General features: G+C 41.2%; 3 protein-coding genes across 4 annotated transcripts; 2 read left to right on the forward strand and 1 right to left on the reverse strand.

Annotated features, from left to right (window-relative positions):
* The first annotated feature begins 1,233 nt into the window (after positions 1 to 1,233).
* On the forward strand, positions 1,234 to 7,719 carry LOC115740982 (AT-rich interactive domain-containing protein 4). The gene is made up of 15 exons (XM_030674666.2): positions 1,234 to 2,091; positions 2,218 to 2,409; positions 3,118 to 3,171; positions 3,378 to 3,466; positions 3,772 to 4,045; positions 4,120 to 4,176; positions 4,374 to 4,405; positions 4,614 to 4,749; positions 4,846 to 5,019; positions 5,354 to 5,908; positions 6,055 to 6,192; positions 6,275 to 6,373; positions 6,493 to 6,593; positions 6,696 to 6,786; positions 7,327 to 7,719. Exons 1-15 carry the CDS (start codon positions 1,939 to 1,941, stop codon positions 7,420 to 7,422), a joined length of 2,241 nt encoding a protein of 746 aa, XP_030530526.1. The 5' UTR covers positions 1,234 to 1,938; the 3' UTR covers positions 7,423 to 7,719.
* A 627-nt stretch (positions 7,720 to 8,346) lies between these two features.
* LOC115740983 (suppressor of mec-8 and unc-52 protein homolog 2) lies at positions 8,347 to 12,766 on the reverse strand. Of its 2 annotated transcripts, none has more exons than XM_030674668.2 (10): positions 12,614 to 12,766; positions 12,347 to 12,487; positions 12,098 to 12,262; positions 11,804 to 11,852; positions 11,589 to 11,678; positions 10,913 to 10,981; positions 10,702 to 10,825; positions 9,534 to 9,886; positions 8,998 to 9,381; positions 8,347 to 8,742 (listed from the first exon to the last, which is right to left on the reverse strand). In XM_030674668.2, the coding sequence occupies exons 1-10, from the start codon at positions 12,658 to 12,660 to the stop codon at positions 8,458 to 8,460; spliced, it is 1,707 nt and encodes a 568-aa protein (XP_030530528.1). In that variant the 5' UTR covers positions 12,661 to 12,766; the 3' UTR covers positions 8,347 to 8,457. The 2 variants fall into 2 exon arrangements, with proteins under 2 accessions (XP_030530528.1, XP_030530527.1); XM_030674667.2 differs by having other exon boundaries at positions 9,534 to 9,889.
* A 1,227-nt stretch (positions 12,767 to 13,993) lies between these two features.
* LOC115740985 (GDSL esterase/lipase 5-like) lies at positions 13,994 to 17,067 on the forward strand. The gene is made up of 5 exons (XM_030674669.2): positions 13,994 to 14,361; positions 14,476 to 14,594; positions 15,727 to 15,957; positions 16,148 to 16,412; positions 16,515 to 17,067. The coding sequence occupies exons 1-5, from the start codon at positions 14,043 to 14,045 to the stop codon at positions 16,805 to 16,807; spliced, it is 1,227 nt and encodes a 408-aa protein (XP_030530529.1). The 5' UTR covers positions 13,994 to 14,042; the 3' UTR covers positions 16,808 to 17,067.
* Positions 17,068 to 18,094: the final 1,027 nt, after the last annotated feature.

Below are 18,094 nucleotides of genomic sequence, written 5' to 3' on the forward strand. Positions count from 1 at the left end.
TTTGATGTGGTATTTTCACGTTGGCAACAAATCCACCTCAATAATGTGCTGTGAAAAATTATCTAAAAGGCAAAACTGTTTCGTTATATGAAATATAGGGAAGTTAGAGATAACTATTGATGATTTTTCGACGGAGGGCTAACGAGAATTGATTTGGGACTTATATTAAAGTTGATGAATCTTTTTTGGACAAAAAAAGGTTCGGGATTAATTTGAGACTAGATTTAAAGTTATGAAATTTAGGTTTAGAACCGATTTAGACGGGACTTGAAGTTAGGGTTTTTTTTGTTTTTCAAACAAAATCTAAGGCATAATTAGAATTGGATGTCAAGTTGGGATTTTTTTTTTTGGAAAATCGGACAAAAATCAAAGTGGGAGGTTTTTCAAACTCGAGAATTGGGAAAAGACCTAAGAAAGGAAGCCGGTTATTGACGGACGTTGAGAAGAGAAATAAGCAGAATAGTCAATCCTAGTCAGCACAGGCAACCTAGTACCTGTGGGCCCAGATACATGCTTCGGAGACAAGAACATCCCCAAAACGACATATTGCAATTAATCTCGGCATTCAAACCATCCAAAAAAAAAAAAAAATTGCCCGAAAACAAAATCGAAATTTTTTGACAAAAAAAAGAAGGAAATTTTCAAAAAGAAAAACCAAAGAACCCAGAAAAGAAAAAAAAAGAAAAAAAAAGAAAAAAGAAGAAGAAAGGAGCGGCCTTGGAAGATCGTTGTCGAACAGAAAAGAAGAGATCAATTTTACGCAAAAGGATATATTCAAGAATCTCGCGTTTTATTGACTGCCCAGAAATTCCCAGAACAGAAATGGCACGTTAATAAGAACTTTAATGCTCATCATCTTTCGGAAGACGATACCATGTTGTTGTTTCTTGGTGGGTTTGCTTTCAGATTGTTGTCCAAATCACGTGGACATACTACTACTAATCCACCACCACCACCGCGACCACCAATTACGTGCTTTGGAAAATCTGTCCATTGGAAAAGGACGGAAAAGAAAAAAAGAAGATGGAAAAGCAGTTGAAGTTTAACTCTTCTTTAATCGCATATTCTTTGCAATGAAATTCTTGGGTTCGTTCGTGTTTGGAAGAAGAGAGAGAGAGAGAGACAGATGCGGTGTTCGAGACTTCGTTGTTTCTTATGATTTGTTTTGACCCGACTGGGATTGGAAACTGTAGTAAAAACTGACACTTGCCTGAACCGCATAAAGGAGTTTATGCAGTTTCGATTTTTTTGTAAATGCTTTAATGCTTTGATTCTTTCTTTCTGATTACCGAGTGGGCTTTTGATTGATTGTGGTTTGATTTTTATTTGGGCAAGGCAAGAGAGAGAGAGAGACAGAGAGAAATGAAAAGGGAAGCGTGAGAGGGATTTTTATTAAAGAAGGCAAATTCTTTTCCATGATTTTTATTTCTCTCTGTTTCGACATTTTGACCCTATTAGGGTTGCTTCACTTTACTATTGAGTCGATTTCTGATATTGCTTCCTCTTCGAACCAGACTCTTCCTTGACTTTATCTCCTCCATGAACCCTTCGGCTTCTGTTGCTTAATTCGTCAATCTCGGCAAGTTTATTCTACAGTCCTTGTTCTGCTTTGGATTTTTTCCTCTCAAGATTCCTGGTTTTTTCCCCTTCTGGAGATTTCCTGCTACACGGGCGATCATAGTTGGCTTCTGTTCTTCTGGGTTGGTGTAATTTTTCGAAGTTTTGAACCCGATTCGAAGATTTGGGTAATTTGCTGTTTCAATCTGGAATCGATGTGAAAACGGGTGATTTTAGGGATTTTGGAGCTGTTTGATTTGGGCGTTTCTGAGAAGGCAATGGTGCCTTGTCTCGAAGACGAAGTTGAGCTGCTTCATTGGCGAGCTTGAAGATATTCTGATTTGCGGCTGAGAAGTTTGAAGGGGCGTTTGGTATGAATATATGATGTTACATGTGAAAGGTCCTCATAGGAATCGCTGCTCTCTTCTTGCTATTTTCTGTGGTGATGTTTCTGATAATAAACATAAGCATGTGATTCCTGAGGATCAATCCACATACCCTTTTCCAGAGCTCACTTCATCTGGGCGTCTTGAGGTATGTTAATTACTGCTTTGGTGTGTTCAATTTTGTTGCTGAGCTGCATTGACCAGAAGATCGTGGGTTTTAATGTTGGGCATAGAGGTTTATGTTATCTGAGTGCATTATTGTACTGCTGTGCAGGTAACTAGTTTGAATAATCCAAGTACTGATGAGTTCCGGCGAGCTTTGGAGTCGTTAGAGCCCAGTTTCCTGTACTTGCGAGGCGAACGGCATGACGATGGTGAAGAATTGGAATCTGTGGTTTGGAGGAATACCTACCTGTCCACACCAGATGACCTATGTGCATTATTCGGGTCTACTTTGCCTTCCGCGGTGAGTCATTTAGCATTCTGTGCTTGGCACTCAAAACCTCATTGTTCTTTAGTTTGTTTGATGTGTGTTCAGATAGGATGCATAGCACTGCGATAACAGGGTGCTGGAAAGATGGGTAATGGTGCACATGCTTGGGCCTCTTATCGAAGATTTTACTTTGCAGCATCATGCATTTGTTGTGTCCCTGGTTTTCGTCTTTTTTGACATGGGGAAGGCTCTAATCTGCATTTGGCTTCTAATTATCTGACTCTAGAATTTGAAAAAGAGGTGCATTGGTTGAAACATGAATTAAATTCACAGTACTTCGCGAGGACATTGAACTATCATCTTGCCTATTCTGTTATATGGAGCTAGGATCAGTTAGATGCTCCAGCTAGAAGTTTTCTCATCTACTTACATCGAGGTGATAGATCCCTACGTTTTCTCTACGAGTTAAAAGTCGGGACTGCTGCTTGTTACTGATGAAATAACTTTACCATGAAATACTTGTGTCGGTGAAAATTTCAAGATTACACACGAGTTCTTTGTCATTGATGTGGTTGACTCTTGATAGTATTATCATGTATCACTGGTGATTTATACATGCGAAATGGATTGTAGTATTTTTTCTGTCATGATTGAAACCATGCTTTTGGAATTACTTATTCTTTTTCTCTCATTTCGTCATGTTGTAGCACTGAATACTTCCCATTTTCCATTTCTGTCCAGGTTTATCTAGAGATTCCTAGTGGAGAAAATTTGGCAGAGGCACTTCACTCTAAGGTGTGATAACGGTCCCCAAAATTTTATATTTTACTGTTTATTGGAAAGTAAATATTGTTATCTGTTATAGAGAAGAAAATGGTGTTACGTTTTGGATGGGTGTTTGTTGAGCATGGATATTCAACTGGAATTAAGAGTTAAAACAAATTGTATTTGGCAGCGTGCCTATGTATGAATTGGGTCAAATATGTTGCTTTCATATGCAGGGTGTACCTTATGTCATATACTGGAGAAGCACATTTTCATGCTATGCGGCTTCTCATTTTCGTCAAGCATTGTTTTCGGTGGTGCAAAGGTACGTAGTTAAATTTTGGGGAGTGAAACAGTTTGATTTTATTGCAACCTTATTTTGGTATTATTACTTTTTTTTTGGGTGTGTGAGTCTGGGTATAATGATAAGCTTGCTCTGTCCTTACTGAGATGGCGGGGGCTAATCATAACGTTCTATATAATATGCACAAGAAAGAAGATTGTGCATCTTTGGTCTTCCGCAGACGCTGCATTCCTTGAGCTTTGGGATATCTTTTATTATATTAGTTTGTATGGTAGCATATGGTGTTCTTTTGAATCGAAGATTAATTGCATATCTATAAATTGCAGTTCATGCAGCCACGTATGGGATGCATTCCAACTTGCAGATGCATCATTCAGGCTCTACTGTGAAAATAACAATGATATTTTGCCTGCCAATAGCCAAAAACTTAGCCATAAGCAGAGACCACTTATTCTTGGGGACCGTCCCAAGATTGACATTGTTCTGCCTGAGGCTAATACGCAAGGAGAAGAAGAATCACCCGATAGTGTTCCTGAAATAAAGATATATGATGATGATGTCACCATGCGGTTTCTAGTTTGCGGGATGCCATGCGTGTTGGTAGGTTTTAATTTTTCTAACTGCATGTTTGAAACCTTGTCGATGGCGAAATAAATTTGCTGATGTTTTTGCAGGATGGTAGCATATTGGAATCTCTGGAGGATGGCCTGAATGCTCTTTTGAGAATAGAAGTATGTATACACGAAAACTTACAAGCATTGTTCTCTTATGCAAACATTTTGAACGGAATGCGTCCCTTGGCCCTTTGGCCCTGCGCATCATACTTTTGTGTTGATTGTTCTGCTGTCTTTTCCTTGAGAAAATACATAAACATATACATAGTGGTATATAGTGCCTAGGACTGATTTCTATCATTCTTATTACTCAGATACGGAGGAGTAAACTTCATAACCGATCAAGGTATTGGGATATTTCTAACCATCTACAATCTTATATGCAACTATACTTTTAATTGCTATAACAAACTAACCTTGCGGTTGTAGTGGTGACCTTGGTCACTGTTGGACTATTTATTTAATTTCACACAGTTTGTTATGCCAGACATGTTTTTATCGAATTGTTGTTTAAGCAGAAAATAATTGTAACCTTGCTGGTTATCATATTGCAGTGCGCCTCCACCCCCTCTTCAGGCAGGAACATTTTCTCGTGGTGTAGTGACTATGAGATGTGATTTTTCTACCTCTACGTCTGCTCACATTTCTCTGTTAGTATCTGGTAGTGCACAGACGTGTTTTAATGATCAGGCAAGCACAGCTATATTCCAAGCATTGATTCATTTTTTTCAAGTTGGTTATGTCAATTATGTTATTTTTATGATTCCACAATTTTCATGTCTTCAGTTTCTAGAGAATCATATAAAGAATGAAATTATTGACAACAGTCAGCTAGTCCACGCCTTGCCCAGTTGCGAGGAGAGCAAATTGGCTTCATCTGAGCCTCGTAAATCTGCTTCGATAGCTTGTGCAGCTAGTGTTTTTGAAGTTTGCATGAAAGTTCCTACATGGGCTTCACAGGTGCCTCTCTTTTTAGCTCTTCTTTTTGCAAAATTCTGGTGTAACTCATTGGCTCAAGCAGAAAGGCATAGTAATTAACATCCCAGATTATTTGGTTAAGTGCTTGGTTGAATTTGTGATAAACTTTAACTATTGTCTCCTTGTCATATTTAGTTTTGTGCTTGCTTCTCCACTATATATTCGCATTTTATAGGAAGTGAGGGGCAGAATCACTATCTTAACCACTAACTGCCTGTAGAGACAAATTGCAGCAAATCACCCTTTGAATGTTGGAGTTGTCTTTAATGCATCTTTTTCACTATGCTTACTACTGTTGTACATAATGCATCCCCAGGTTTTGAGGCAGCTCGCTCCAGATGTGACATATCGCAGTTTGGTCATGCTGGGAATTGCCAGCATTCAAGGGGTTTCTGTAGCTTCTTTTGAAAGAGATGATGCAGAACGCCTCCTGTTCCTGTGGGCCCGGCAGGGAAAAGAGTTGCATCTTAACGACTTTGTTCTTTCCACACCTCCTAGTTGGTTGACACCTCCGGCCCCTAGTCGGAAGAGGTCTGAACCATGCCATGAAACGAAACCGCCAAAATCAGCTGGTTCAGAGAGCGAGAACGGTGGTTCTGTCAGGAATAAACTGCATTTCGCTGCAATGAAGCCAATCCCTCATACTCGGCGTCACAAAATGCTACCATTCTCTGAGTCTCATGAATGGGAAAGATACAATGGAGACCAAGTAAAAGCCAATCTTCCAGTGGCTCCAATAAAACACACTCCTCCACCTGCTCCTAGGAAGTCATTTTCGAGCTCTATCCAAGCTCAGCAGATCATATCTTTGAATCCCCTACCTTTAAAGAAACACGGCTGTGGCAGAGCGCCTATTCAAGTCTGTTCAGAGGTTTGTCACTTGCTGCTGCTGCTTACCATTGCAAGAGCCGTAGTTATACGCTTTTATGGGTTGGATCAGTCACTTTTTTTGTTGTAAGTGTCCCACCAATACTATTTTTCTGTTCAGTTCCCTGACCATGCTTCTCTTGCTTGCAGGAGGAATTTCTCAGGGACGTGATGCAGTTTCTTGTTCTACGTGGTCATACCCGTCTGGTGCCTCAGGGTGGATTTGCTGAATTTCCTGATGCTGTTCTTAATGCGAAACGTCTTGACCTTTTCAACTTGTATAGAGAGGTAAGTTGTTTCATTTATCTCCAATTTATTTGTACCTTTTTTTCCCCATTTTCTAAAGGTTGCTTGTCTGAATGCATAACAGGTGGTTTCAAGGGGTGGCTTTCACGTTGGGAATGGCATCAATTGGAAAGGACAAGTTTTCTCTAAGATGCGCAATTACACGCTAACCAATAGAATGACTGTATGTTCCTGTTTGATATGAATAAATCACTGTGCTATGATGACATTCTACTTGCTTATGCTGACTCTCTGAGTGCTCTTGATTATGGAGAGTTTACTTGCCTTACTGCATTTTTGCAGGGTGTAGGGAATACACTTAAGAGGCATTATGAAACTTATCTCTTGGAATATGAATTGGCACATGATGATGTAGACGGAGAATGCTGCCTCTTGTGTCATAGGTCTCTCCCTCTCTCCCTCTCTCTCTCTCTCTCTCTGTGTGCATGCATGAATACAGGTGATTTTATGCTTTGCTAACAAACCTTTGTATTGCAATGCAACAGTAGTGCACCTGGTGATTGGGTTAACTGTGGTATATGTGGGGAGTGGGCTCACTTTGGCTGTGATAGGCGGCAAGGGCTCGGTGCCTTCAAGGTTCGATTTCTTGATCGACTTTTGGACTTATATGAACTTAAAGCAATTCTTTTTCAGATCTTAAAATTGCCTAGCCTGCCTCCTTATATGAAGTTATAAGAGTTTAAAAAAAAAAAAATTGTGCTTGTTAGACATGTAAACATTAGTTGCCTGGTGCCTCCTCTTGGGAAAGAAAAACAAATGTTTTGCATAGATCGGTTATTACGCTATTAACTATCTATTTTCTCCTTACTCTGGATACCCGAGATGAACCCACCAATTCTTTCAGTGAATTAGCATCTGCATAAGATTGGAAACCAAGAATGCACATGTCTTAGCTGCAAGATTGGAAACCAAGAATGCACATATCTTAGGTTAAGTCTATTGACTAGGTTTCTAAGCTGCCATCTACCACTGAAGTTTTAATTATTTTAGGAGCAGTTGCTCTGCATGTTTTCCATTTTGTGCCGATCCTCGCCTGTTGGCACGTTCATTGAGGGGGGGGGTTTAGGTTTGGTCAAATTTACTAATGCGGATTCTCTTCATGGTTATGAATGGCAGGACTATGCAAAAACAGATGGGTTGGAGTATATTTGTCCGCATTGCAGCATATCAAATTTCAAAAAGAAGTCTCAGAAAACCGTGAACGGATACTGACGGCGTGTCGAGGGTCGCAGTCTCAGTGCCGAAGAGGACTCCTAATTAAGCACAATGTAATATGTACCATAATATTGTCATTGTTGTCACCTACAGTATTTAACGTCGACAAGAAGCGCACTCCCCAAATCTTTCTCCCCGTTCGTTATGATCTAGAGATTAGAAACTTCAAATGTGAAATGTAGAATGTAAGCCCCATATTCTTGCCTGAATTAGATTATTTATGTAGCTCTTCTTCTTTTGTACTTTATATTGATTATATCTGTCAATGAAGTCTTGGCTTCACTATTCCATTTTTCCATAGTTTTGCTCAATTCCGACCAGACTATAAGAAGTACCACTGTGGTGGACAACCGACTTTTTTTTTTTTTTTTTTTTTGTGGTCGAAGACTGAACCGATTGAAACGCAGATAAATCACGGGAACTTGTTTTTTGTGGGACTGAATTGGTCCGTATGGGGATAGTATTTTTCTGATTTCTGAAACATTGCTCATATGAATCCTGTTCAGAGGAAAATTCATCGTCAGCCAATTAGCTGTGAGTGATCTGAACCCGAAAGTACCCAATTAGATTGATTGGACTAACAACTAGGTGCTACAATTATAAATTAGGCATCACCGGTTTAATATAAACTCTTGTCCTGCCAATGGACCCAGTCGATAAACCAGTTGTAGTTTCTCAACTTGTGTCGCTCTGTTATGACGAGATTATGAAGAGTAAAAGTCAAGGTTTGGCAACACAAATACTGAAAAATGGGATTTTGTAACGAGATTGAATCTTTCTTTATTTGTTCAATTTGATTCTTCTAGCCTCCTTCCCAGGTGATTCGTTCGTGGCATGTTTTTATGACTGTCTTGGACAAGACATGTAATATATGCTCGAGACGGTTCTCATCATACCGGTTTTTTCTTAACCACTACCAGAGAGAAAACAACATAGATTTTATTCGATTCTACGAAATCGCACCATTGAAGCTTACATACGACAAACGACTTGTCACTCTGCATATTGTAAACTATCGTTCACCTTGCCCGGTCATATTCGAAGCTTTTTGCCAGGTTTTAGTTCGTCATCGTAATGCCCACCACCATCGTCATTTGACTCGCCACCCTTCTCCATCTTCTTTCTGGCAAGTATCTTGTTAATCTGGTGCAGCTCGTTCGTGAGCTTCTGGTCCTTATTTTGCTTTCGGGTCTTCCTACCATCTTGCATCTTTACCCCAAACTGAAATGCGGCCTTGGGCATTGCTTCCTTCTGCTCATTGTATGTTGCCCATTCATCTTCTGTCTCAAAGTCCCAGCGGTGAAGTCGCCCTTTTGCCTGTTTAGAGCAGATCAAAATGATAATAAGTAGCTACAAATGCTTCCAACACAAGAACATCATTGCTACTTTGATTTGAAAGGGATAAGGTCAGAAAAGGCCTAATTTGCTACAATTCCAGATAGAATTGAGAAGAAAGCCTGGAACCCTTTTGCCTTTTTGTGAAAGACAACCATCTGGAAGAGAGAGGGTCCAAGAGTTCTCCAATGCAATAAAGTAATTCAGTGCTGTTTGGCAGAAAAAAGAACAACTTACTCGTCCACCCATATCCATTTTCGACAAATCGTCTTCGTCATCACTGTCTACAATCTCCCGGTTGTACTCCTGATATCCAGGATAGCATTCAGAATAACTCTCAGAGATGAAATTTGGATCTTTTTCTCGTGCATCTTTCTCCCTCAATTGTTGAAGCCTTTGATCATCTCGCTTGAAGACGGATCCTAGACCTCTATCCTTCTCCTCTTGTGTCATGAACCGTGGATCTTGATGCGCATTTAAACTGGCTTGTATATCGAACGGAGGCATATTTGGCTGGAAGTACTGTTCCTGGTAGGCCAATTGCTCAGCATACTGATAATCTTGCCACTCTCCCTGGTAACCAGCAGCTAATGCTTGTCCTTGTGTTGCATCGTAACCGTTCTGAAACCACATGGCCAAAGAACACAGAACGATTAACCAACGGCGAAAAAAACACAACAGCTGCTACATAAAATTATTTTCCATTGTCAGTCTGTCAGATAACAATAAATTTACTAGTACTACTCATGTGCGAGCAGCAAATTTACACTTACAATTTCTTGCCATTCTTGAGGAGGCAATGAAGGTGGAACTGGACCGTAAGCAGGCTCACTGAAGTAAGAGACTTTTTCCCTATTTCGAGGAGATTCTTCCATATCCTCTGAAAGAGGGCTCTGATTTGGGTCCTTACCAGGAACAGCATAATCGACTCCTTCCCCAACAAATATGTCATCCTCCTCTTCTCTAGCAACTGAAGGTCCTTGTTTCTCCATGGACTCCACATGAATTTTCCTTGGAGGGGGCGGAGGAGGTGGCAAACTCTCCTTTTCAGTCTGGTTTTTTGACATTCCATTATCCGACCTGGTTTTGTGCTCCTCAAACCCATTACCAAGAGTTGAAATCTTTCCTACTGAACAAAAGAAGCCAAAAGATAAGTCCAGCAAAATAATCAAATTAATAATAAAGTAGAGCATATTACAGGAGAACAGAAGTCTCCCTAATATGTTATCAATACTACGGACAAGGGAAGAAAGGTCCCTGGAGGTGAAATATCTCCAGTATGAGTGTGATAATTTAGCATCCATGTTCCCAGAACTCTTCCAATCCTACTAATTCACCACATCATGTCTCCTTTTTTTAGCTAATGCAATCCTACTTGATCTTCTGAACTGAGTAACTTCCAGCATCGAAACATCCTATTTATTTGTTATTGAGAGAAAAAGAGGGAAGAGAAAGAGCAGTTGATTTTCCATCACAGAGATTGAAAATGACCAAAGACTTCTAGAACTGAAATTATGAACTCAGATAAGCACATATTTGCAAAAGGCCTGCAGATTGCTGCACTTAATTCCCCAACTAACCCGTTTTTGAAGCAATAGCATTCGTATGCATTCCTATGTATGGTATATAATAAAATATTATACAACTCTAATCTAAAAGTGGTCTTCAACCAAAAAAAAAAAATCTAAAAGTAGTCAAACTCAAATGAGCAAAAGGAGAGGGCAGGGTGGATGACGTGTAACAGGACAAAGAGCTATTGCAAGCACCTCAACAATTTAGTGGTCTATTTATCAATTCCAGATCTCGGAAACCACAATAAACTGAGGGCTAACATAATCTTTTCTCTGATCAGAGAGGAGAAAATACAGCCTGCTATTATTAAAGAACCATCTATGCCACTTTTGTAACAACAACGTATTCTAAAGCGCAGATTGCAATTACCTCTTGCATCTTTTTCCTTCTTTTTCTTCTTAAGAACCTTCCCAGAAGACCCAAGGCGAAGATACGACATAATTTTGGCAATACGATCCAGTACGGAACCATCAACACTGACAGTCACCATTTCCTAATACACATGAAGGTGACAATCAGATGGCTGCACATCAGATAAGCAAAAAATCTAACCAGGGGATTCAAAAGGGAGAGAAAAAACCTCAGGCACTGGACAGTCAGCTTTACTTCTATGCAAGGTCGTTGGAATATCATTTGAGTATCCACTTTCCTACATAAAACATTCAACAAAATATGCTCATCAAGATCTTCAAATAACTGGAGCAAAATAAGAGAACGTTTCAAAGTCGGCACCTATCCAATTTATGGTTTTCTTGGTCAATCTATACAGACGTGCAATGCAAAAACCACTTCCTTTTGCTGCCAACCAATCGTAGTGTTACCTGCTTCATCCTTGATGTCTACAACTAATCCAGTAGAAGTATCACCGGACCATGTAAAATGACGTCTTGCATATGTAATATTTTCCACAATTAGACCAAATTCACACTTCTCAAGACAAATCAATCTCCTAAGCTCCTATCCCAAAGGCTTAGCAAGCCCAATAGGGAGAGGGAAAGGCAACCCAAAGACTAATAAAAGAACAAGAACATTTGCAGATTAAATAGGCCCTATCAGCCTTTGAGATAGAGATCAGAAACAGTAGATAATAATTCAATGGTTTTTTATTGGACATACACTCTGCAATATGAACCTTAGTGTCTTATCCAGGTGGCAACTTACACAGCTGCTCTTCAACAAGCTAGAATTTCCAAGACTGTTATCTAAGAACGACAACCGACTCACCAAGATAGTCAAATCAAAGAGGTTCAACTTACCATGTTATAAATGAAGGCCATTCGACCAGGCAGAAACATCTCATTTGTCTTGATGACGGTTTGAGGCTTCACAATCCATTGATAGATCGACTGAGAAGGCAAAGGCAAAGATTCAAATTAAATGATGCAGACCTTAAGTACCAAGCACATGAAGACGTGCTATTTTACTATGGCAATAAGTTCCAATTGACACAGAAGCTTCAAAGAGAATGCACCTTTGCCATTGCAGTTCGGAATGAGAGTTGCTGGTCTTCTTTAGCTTCTCTGTCATGAAGTCACTAACTTTGGTCAAAACAAACTATTTGTAAGTCCCAAAATGCTGAAGCCGAGGATTAAGCTGAGCAGGAAACGTTTCTTCACATTGTTCAATGGTAGACACCCCAATAATAAAAAGAAAAAATTCGGCATTTTCATAGTTGGCCTCACAAAAAATGAGCACACTATCAGAAATTAAAGCAGAAAAACATACGGAGTACCAAATTGTACACAGCAAATCAATACAAAATTACCTGGACTTGGCATCAGCATCATCTCCAGCCTCAGGTTTCTTAACCATCTCACTCCTGACTTTGTTAAGCAAGGCGTAATCCAAACCTTTGACCAAGTGCGTGTGCTCAACATCACCTCCGAGATACTTGCTCTTCTCAATAGAAAGCTTATTCGCATCAGCCGACCTGAAAATTTCATCATCCTCAGCAACTAAAGCGACATGGAATTCCGACGCAATGATCGAATTCGAGACGCGAAAACGAGCTAACCTGAGATCGACGGTGCCTGGCGGAGCAACGGCATGGAACGAGCCCAATTCGGTAGGCTCATAATCCGGATTCTGATCTTCCCTACGCTCCTTCGCGCGGTCCCTGTACTTCGGCAGCTCTGGCTCCTCCGGTTTCTCCTCCCTGCATGTCGCAGACACGATGAGCTCCGTAACTTTCCATTTCCGAGGTAGTTTTCCCAGGGAAACCAGAAGGGGAAATCAGTAAGTGGCAGACGAATGGGTGAGCAAATAGAGAGCTCAAACTCACTTTCGACGCGCCATCTTCTCCTTGTAGTATTTCTTCGAGGAAGACATGGCTCAACGACTGTGCGGAGAAGATTTTGCAGAGTTTTCTGTTACGCTAGGGCAAGAACGCGACGAGGGGAGGAGGAAGAAGAGGATGAAGATCGCAACGGTGGTAATTTACTTTACTGCCCCCGATTGTTGGTAAACGGGCCGGGCCTGACACGATGCGGCCCATTTACTCTATCTGGCCGTGCCAGGCCAGCAGTGTAGTCGGCCCATGCCGTGCGGGGCCAGATCCATGGTCCTAATGGGCCGTCTATGGACGGGTATTATTGGGCCCTTTTTCTATTTTCGGCCACTTTTAGTATTTGATTTTGGTTTGGGCCCACCCAAAAGTAGTCTTTGGGCTACTTTTTGGGCCTGCAGTAAAGAGACTAGTGGGCTCGGGCCGTAATGGCCCATTAGCAGACACTTGGTCAAGAGTTTGGGTGGGATGTAGAACAGTCTGGACCGGATTCTCAACTCCCAAGCCCCGCCGGCCTGATGGCGCATCAAATCCGAGTTTTCTCATTGGTTCTAATTATTTAACTTTCAAACATAGTCGTGGTTCTTGACAAGTTTTAGGACTTCTGATGCACATATCATTAAATACAGCGTCATTTCGCGTGTTTTTGTTTGAAGTCAAAAATGCAAGTCACAATGATTGAGTGAAAAAGAAAAAAGAAAACCATATAAATCATCTTATCATTTTCTTTTATCCGAGTGTGGGAAAAAAAACTTCCTTCTTCTTTGTCTATTCAATTTCTTCTCCTTTTCTTTTTCCCTCCTTTGCATTCTTCTTCTTCTTCTCCACCACTGTCTTTCTCCATCGCCATCCTCATCGCCGGCGACACCCGGGTCGGAGGAAGTGTTCGCGCTCAAATGGATGGCCTGATGGAACAAGTCAAGCCCAGGATCAAGTTTGAATGCTAACTTACAGGCTAGGCATCTATAGAAAAGATCAACGTTCAATTCGGGCATTTGTTGAGCAGATCGGAATGGGTCTTCAAACCCATCATGGAGTATCATCACATAAGACTAGGGCGAACAATAACCGAGGTGGACCGGTTCTAAAACGGTCCAATGTGGGGGGTGGACTGACTCGGTCAAATTCAAATGAATTCGAAGGAGAGGTATATTCTCAAGACCCCATTGATGATCATGGGAGGCAAGGGACCAAACCGAGGCGGCTACTTGATCCAATCAAGGACGGACTTCCCTAGACACGCAGATTGTCCCCCACTTAGGTTGATTATTACGAGAAATTCTTCAATAAAAAAGCATATAAAAATCTACAAAAATAAATAAATAAACATCACATGACGTTGAATTCGACACCTGCTCCAAGCCCCCATGTAATAAAAGAACCAAAATCCCAACACCAACTTCAGCTTCTGACTTTTTGGTGCACAATGGCAAGTCCAATTCATCTCAAGGCGCATCGATTCCCTCCTCCTCCTCTTCTTCTTCTTCTCTCGCTTTTGGTCGTCGCCGCCGCCGCCCTCGAATCGGAAGCAACTGCAAGCACGGCCAGCCATCAGACAGATGCCGCGGACACTACGGACACCGCTTTCTTCATCTTCGGGGACTCCACCGTCGACACCGGCAACAACAACTACATCAAAACCATCCCCGAGAACCGCGCCGACTACAAGCCCTACGGCCAGGCCAGCTTCTTCGGCGGGCCGACTGGCCGGTTCTCCAACGGCCGCGTCATCGTGGACTTCATAGGTACCCTATATCGTAGCCTATGTTCATGCATATAGCTTGTCCTCTTTTCATTCCTTTTTCCTTGAGGAGGAAAAAAAAAAAACTCTTTGATTTCGATTCGGGATTGCTTCGCAGCGGAGTACGCGAATTTGCCGGCGATTCCTCCGTTCATGCAGCCCTCGGCGGATTACAGCCGCGGCGTTAACTTCGCTTCCGGCGGCGGAGGAGTTCTTCCGGAAACCAATCAAGAACAGGTCAGCACTCTTTTTTACTTTGTCGTTGGGTCCCAAGCCTAATGGGAGATGACCCAGATGAAATACAAGCGAGTGGTCATAAGAGTAAGCGTGGGATGGTTGGTGGGTGCTGGAGAACACAAGCCACAATGGCTTGACTGTAGTTTCTCTCAATAACGAGGGCATAATAGTCACGAGATGGGGTTGGCCTTTCTTTGTGTATAATAATAGCTTCGATCTATTAAGGGTGGGTTTGGTTCGGCTCTAAAGATCCTCGGGCAAATGTAGAAATGTTTTGTAGCTATTTTTGGGAGCCCGTTCGGGAACTACTAGCATTTTTGAAGTTTTCGAAAAGGCTTTTAACCCAATGCAGGTCCCGCTCAACTTTGGATTGTGAGCGTTTTTTTAATTTTGCTCTCGCTAAACTTTCGAAATTCTACTTTCACCCTGTTGCCTGAGCGCCGCTGGAGTTTCAAGTTTTATTTATTTATTTATTTATTTAAAGAATAACCAAGGTCGCTTATAAGTGCATTTCTTTTTTCCAGCAACACTTAAACCAGAGTTTATTCTCAATGCACTTTTCTATTACAATTTATTACGCATTCTTTGTATTTAAAAAAAAAACCATATAATTTAAAGTCCTTTTTCCATTTATACAAAGGTCCTCCTCAAATGCCAAATCAAACACGACCTAATTTAGTTGGCAAGTCAACTGCGATATCGTTTTATAAAGTTGAGTCATCAAAAATGAAAATAAAAAACCAAACAAATATTAAGAAAATAAAGAGCAGAGAGAGAGAGAGAAAAAAATAGAAAAACAAGCGTGTGAATCTATCAAAATAAAAAATTTCCGACTTCATTTTGATAGATTATAAAAAAAAAAAAATCCGACCATACCGTGGAATTTTGACTTTCGAATGTTCTATAAAGTATGATGTTGTCAATTTATTTCCTACAAATAATAGTAAGTACAAAGTGCGCATTAATTTGAGCCATGTGGATTTCACAATCTAATGAACATCTGTTCAAGTTGTTAATCGCATCACATAAGAGTTAAATTTCTTAGTAAACATATTTATTTAAACCGGATGTTGTGGTAACGATGATTTCTCTGAAATTTTATGAGCGAACCCTCTTTTTGTTCGGTTGTTAGGCGATTGATCTTCCAACACAACTGAAGAATTTCGACAAGGTGAGAGAGAAACTGTTCGAGAAATTCGGCGAGATGAGGGCGCAAGAAATCGTGTCGGAAGCGGTTTATTTCATCAGCATCGGAAGCAACGACTACATGGGCGGCTACTTGGGAAACCCCGCGACGAGGCAGCTTCACCCGCCCGAAGAGTTCGTCGGCATGGTCATCGGCAACTTGACAAACGCGATCCAGGTGAGCTTTCTCCTCGCTCTTCGACACCGTAGATGCCTCCGAACAATAGGCCGCGCGCTCAATGTCGTCACGCCGTCTGGATTACCTTGATCGATCAACCCTTGACACGACTGACTCGATCAAGCTCACATAGATGTCCAAATTGCTAATTTGAACTCCTCCAATTTCGGGTTTTTTTTGTTCTGTCCAGGAGCTATACAAAAGGGGAGGGAGGAAATTTGGGTTCCTAAGCTTGGGTCCGCTGGGTTGTTTGCCGGCGCTTAGAGCGGCAAACCCCAATAGCAACGCCGGGGACGGCGGCTGCTTTGAGGACGCTTCGGGTCTTGCTCAGGCACACAACAATGCCGTGAACGGCATCCTCCTGAGCCTCCAACACATCTTCAAAGGTTTCAAGTACTCCAACTCCAACTTCTTCGAGTGGCTTGCCCAACGGATGAGCAACCCCTCTAATTACGGTACATACACGTTGTGATTTTTGTTTCATCTCAGTAAACTATGTTCACCCATGTCTTAATTACCTAATCCTAGTACCATCTATGACTGTATGGTTTTTCCAGGTTTCAAGGACGGCGTGAATGCTTGCTGCGGGTCCGGACCGTACAGCGGCGTCTTCACATGCGGAGGCAAACAGGAGGCCGAGTACAAGCTGTGCGAGAACCCGGAGGATCACGTCTGGTGGGACTCGTTCCACCCGACCGAGAAGATCCACGAGCAGTTCGCCAAGGCGCTGTGGGACGGGCCGCCGTCGGCCGTGGGGCCTCACAACCTCCAGGACCTCTTCTTCGACAAGGACAAGGCCACCATCGCGGACCTCGTCGACGGAACCGTGGAGCAAGACTTCATGTACTGAAGAAAAGCTTCCAAAATTTTCGGCGCCCTCAAAGGCTGTGTGTTTGAGCATGCACATGGATCCTTTTAATGATTTGGCGGGCGTCACAGCATAATAACTGCATCCCACTTGCTAATTACAGTGGGAACAAGATCAATGTGACTCGAGAGGACTAGACCACATACACTTTCATGGTTGTCTTTCTTGAAAATTTATGTAAGAGAATTCGAAAATTTTCGCATGAATTAATTAATGGTATCAGAGATAGCATTGTTTCCATAAAGTTGAGATCCAGAAACAGGCTCACGAACACAATCAATTTCTACCTTTAGGTATTGTTCGAAATGTTGTGATACGTGCGCGAGAGACCAATGTATGGAGGATATCGAGATCCTCTAAAATTCAGACCGATGGATTTATATCTCAATTTTCGCTGGATAGTCCTTGCGGTCAAATTTGTGAAGTTTCATATTTTTAAAACATCTAAAACTAATTAAAAAAACATTGCACTCCGTAGAAAATTATGTTGTTTTCGAGATATTAAGATTTCCCTCATGCCGATCACAAAATAAAGAAGCGACAATTATTCAAAGAGTCATAAACCTATTATATGGTAGCCAATTCAATCATAAACCTTTCAATTTAGTCAATTTGGCGATAAGCCTTCTAAATATTTGTCAATTTAGTCCTTTTGGCCAATTTTGACTGGATATGGATGACGTGGGATCGCAGCACTCCATGTGGCACGGCCAACGTTGACATGAATAATTTTCGCAATTTTTTTAGGTTATGAATTTTTTATATGTATTTTTAATTTTTGTTTACTTCTACTCTCTTCTTTTTGTATCGTCCTTCGAAGGACCGGTAGGGATCATCGAGGCTTCAGCCACCCCGGTCAGCCCTTTGGGGAAGAAAAACGATGATATAAAAAAATAAAAAATAAAAAGAGAAAAACCAAAAGATATACAAAAATTCAAAATTTTTGTGAAAAGTTATAAAATTGTCCACGTCACCGACCTTGCCATGTAGAAAATTCCGCGTCCACGTCATCAATTTCCAGCTAAAATTGGGTAAAATGACTAAATTGACAAATCGTCAAAATATTTTGGACAATTTAAAAAATTTAGAGTTGGTAAATTATCTCACTGGAACTTATTGTCTATTCTCACTATTGTCCCTAGGATTGCAAAGTATTTTTAGAAATGCCAGTGATGGATGCTTTGAGTGCGAGAGAAGCGATCATCACTGTAACAAGCATACATGAAAAGCTTCTCCTTAACAAAAGGGAAGCGACATGGAAAGCACCGA

This window comes from Rhodamnia argentea, chromosome 4 (assembly GCF_020921035.1).
Source record: "Rhodamnia argentea isolate NSW1041297 chromosome 4, ASM2092103v1, whole genome shotgun sequence".
In the NCBI taxonomy this organism is placed as follows: domain Eukaryota; kingdom Viridiplantae; phylum Streptophyta; class Magnoliopsida; order Myrtales; family Myrtaceae; genus Rhodamnia; species Rhodamnia argentea.

What these genes read in the sequence shown, in the direction of transcription:
- LOC115740985 (XM_030674669.2), top strand. Translation starts at nt 14,043, where the DNA reads ATGGCAAGTCCAATTCATCTCAAGGCGCATCGATTCCCTCCTCCTCCT. An exon ending in CGGAAACCAATCAAGAACAG is followed by an intron (nt 14,595 to 15,726) that starts GTCAGCACTCTT and finishes TTCGGTTGTTAG; the next exon opens with GCGATTGATCTTCCAACACA. An exon ending in GAGCAACCCCTCTAATTACG is followed by an intron (nt 16,413 to 16,514) that starts GTACATACACGT and finishes TGGTTTTTCCAG; the next exon opens with GTTTCAAGGACGGCGTGAAT.
- LOC115740982 (XM_030674666.2), top strand. Translation starts at nt 1,939, where the DNA reads ATGATGTTACATGTGAAAGGTCCTCATAGGAATCGCTGCTCTCTTCTT. An exon ending in GGTCTACTTTGCCTTCCGCG is followed by an intron (nt 2,410 to 3,117) that starts GTGAGTCATTTA and finishes ATTTCTGTCCAG; the next exon opens with GTTTATCTAGAGATTCCTAG. An exon ending in AGACGTGTTTTAATGATCAG is followed by an intron (nt 4,750 to 4,845) that starts GCAAGCACAGCT and finishes TCATGTCTTCAG; the next exon opens with TTTCTAGAGAATCATATAAA.
- LOC115740983 (XM_030674667.2), bottom strand. Translation starts at nt 12,660, where the DNA reads ATGTCTTCCTCGAAGAAATACTACAAGGAGAAGATGGCGCGTCGAAA. An exon ending in TCCGAACTGCAATGGCAAAG is followed by an intron (nt 11,679 to 11,803) that starts GTGCATTCTCTT and finishes TTGCCTTCTCAG; the next exon opens with TCGATCTATCAATGGATTGT. An exon ending in CTGACTGTCCAGTGCCTGAG is followed by an intron (nt 10,826 to 10,912) that starts GTTTTTTCTCTC and finishes CATGTGTATTAG; the next exon opens with GAAATGGTGACTGTCAGTGT.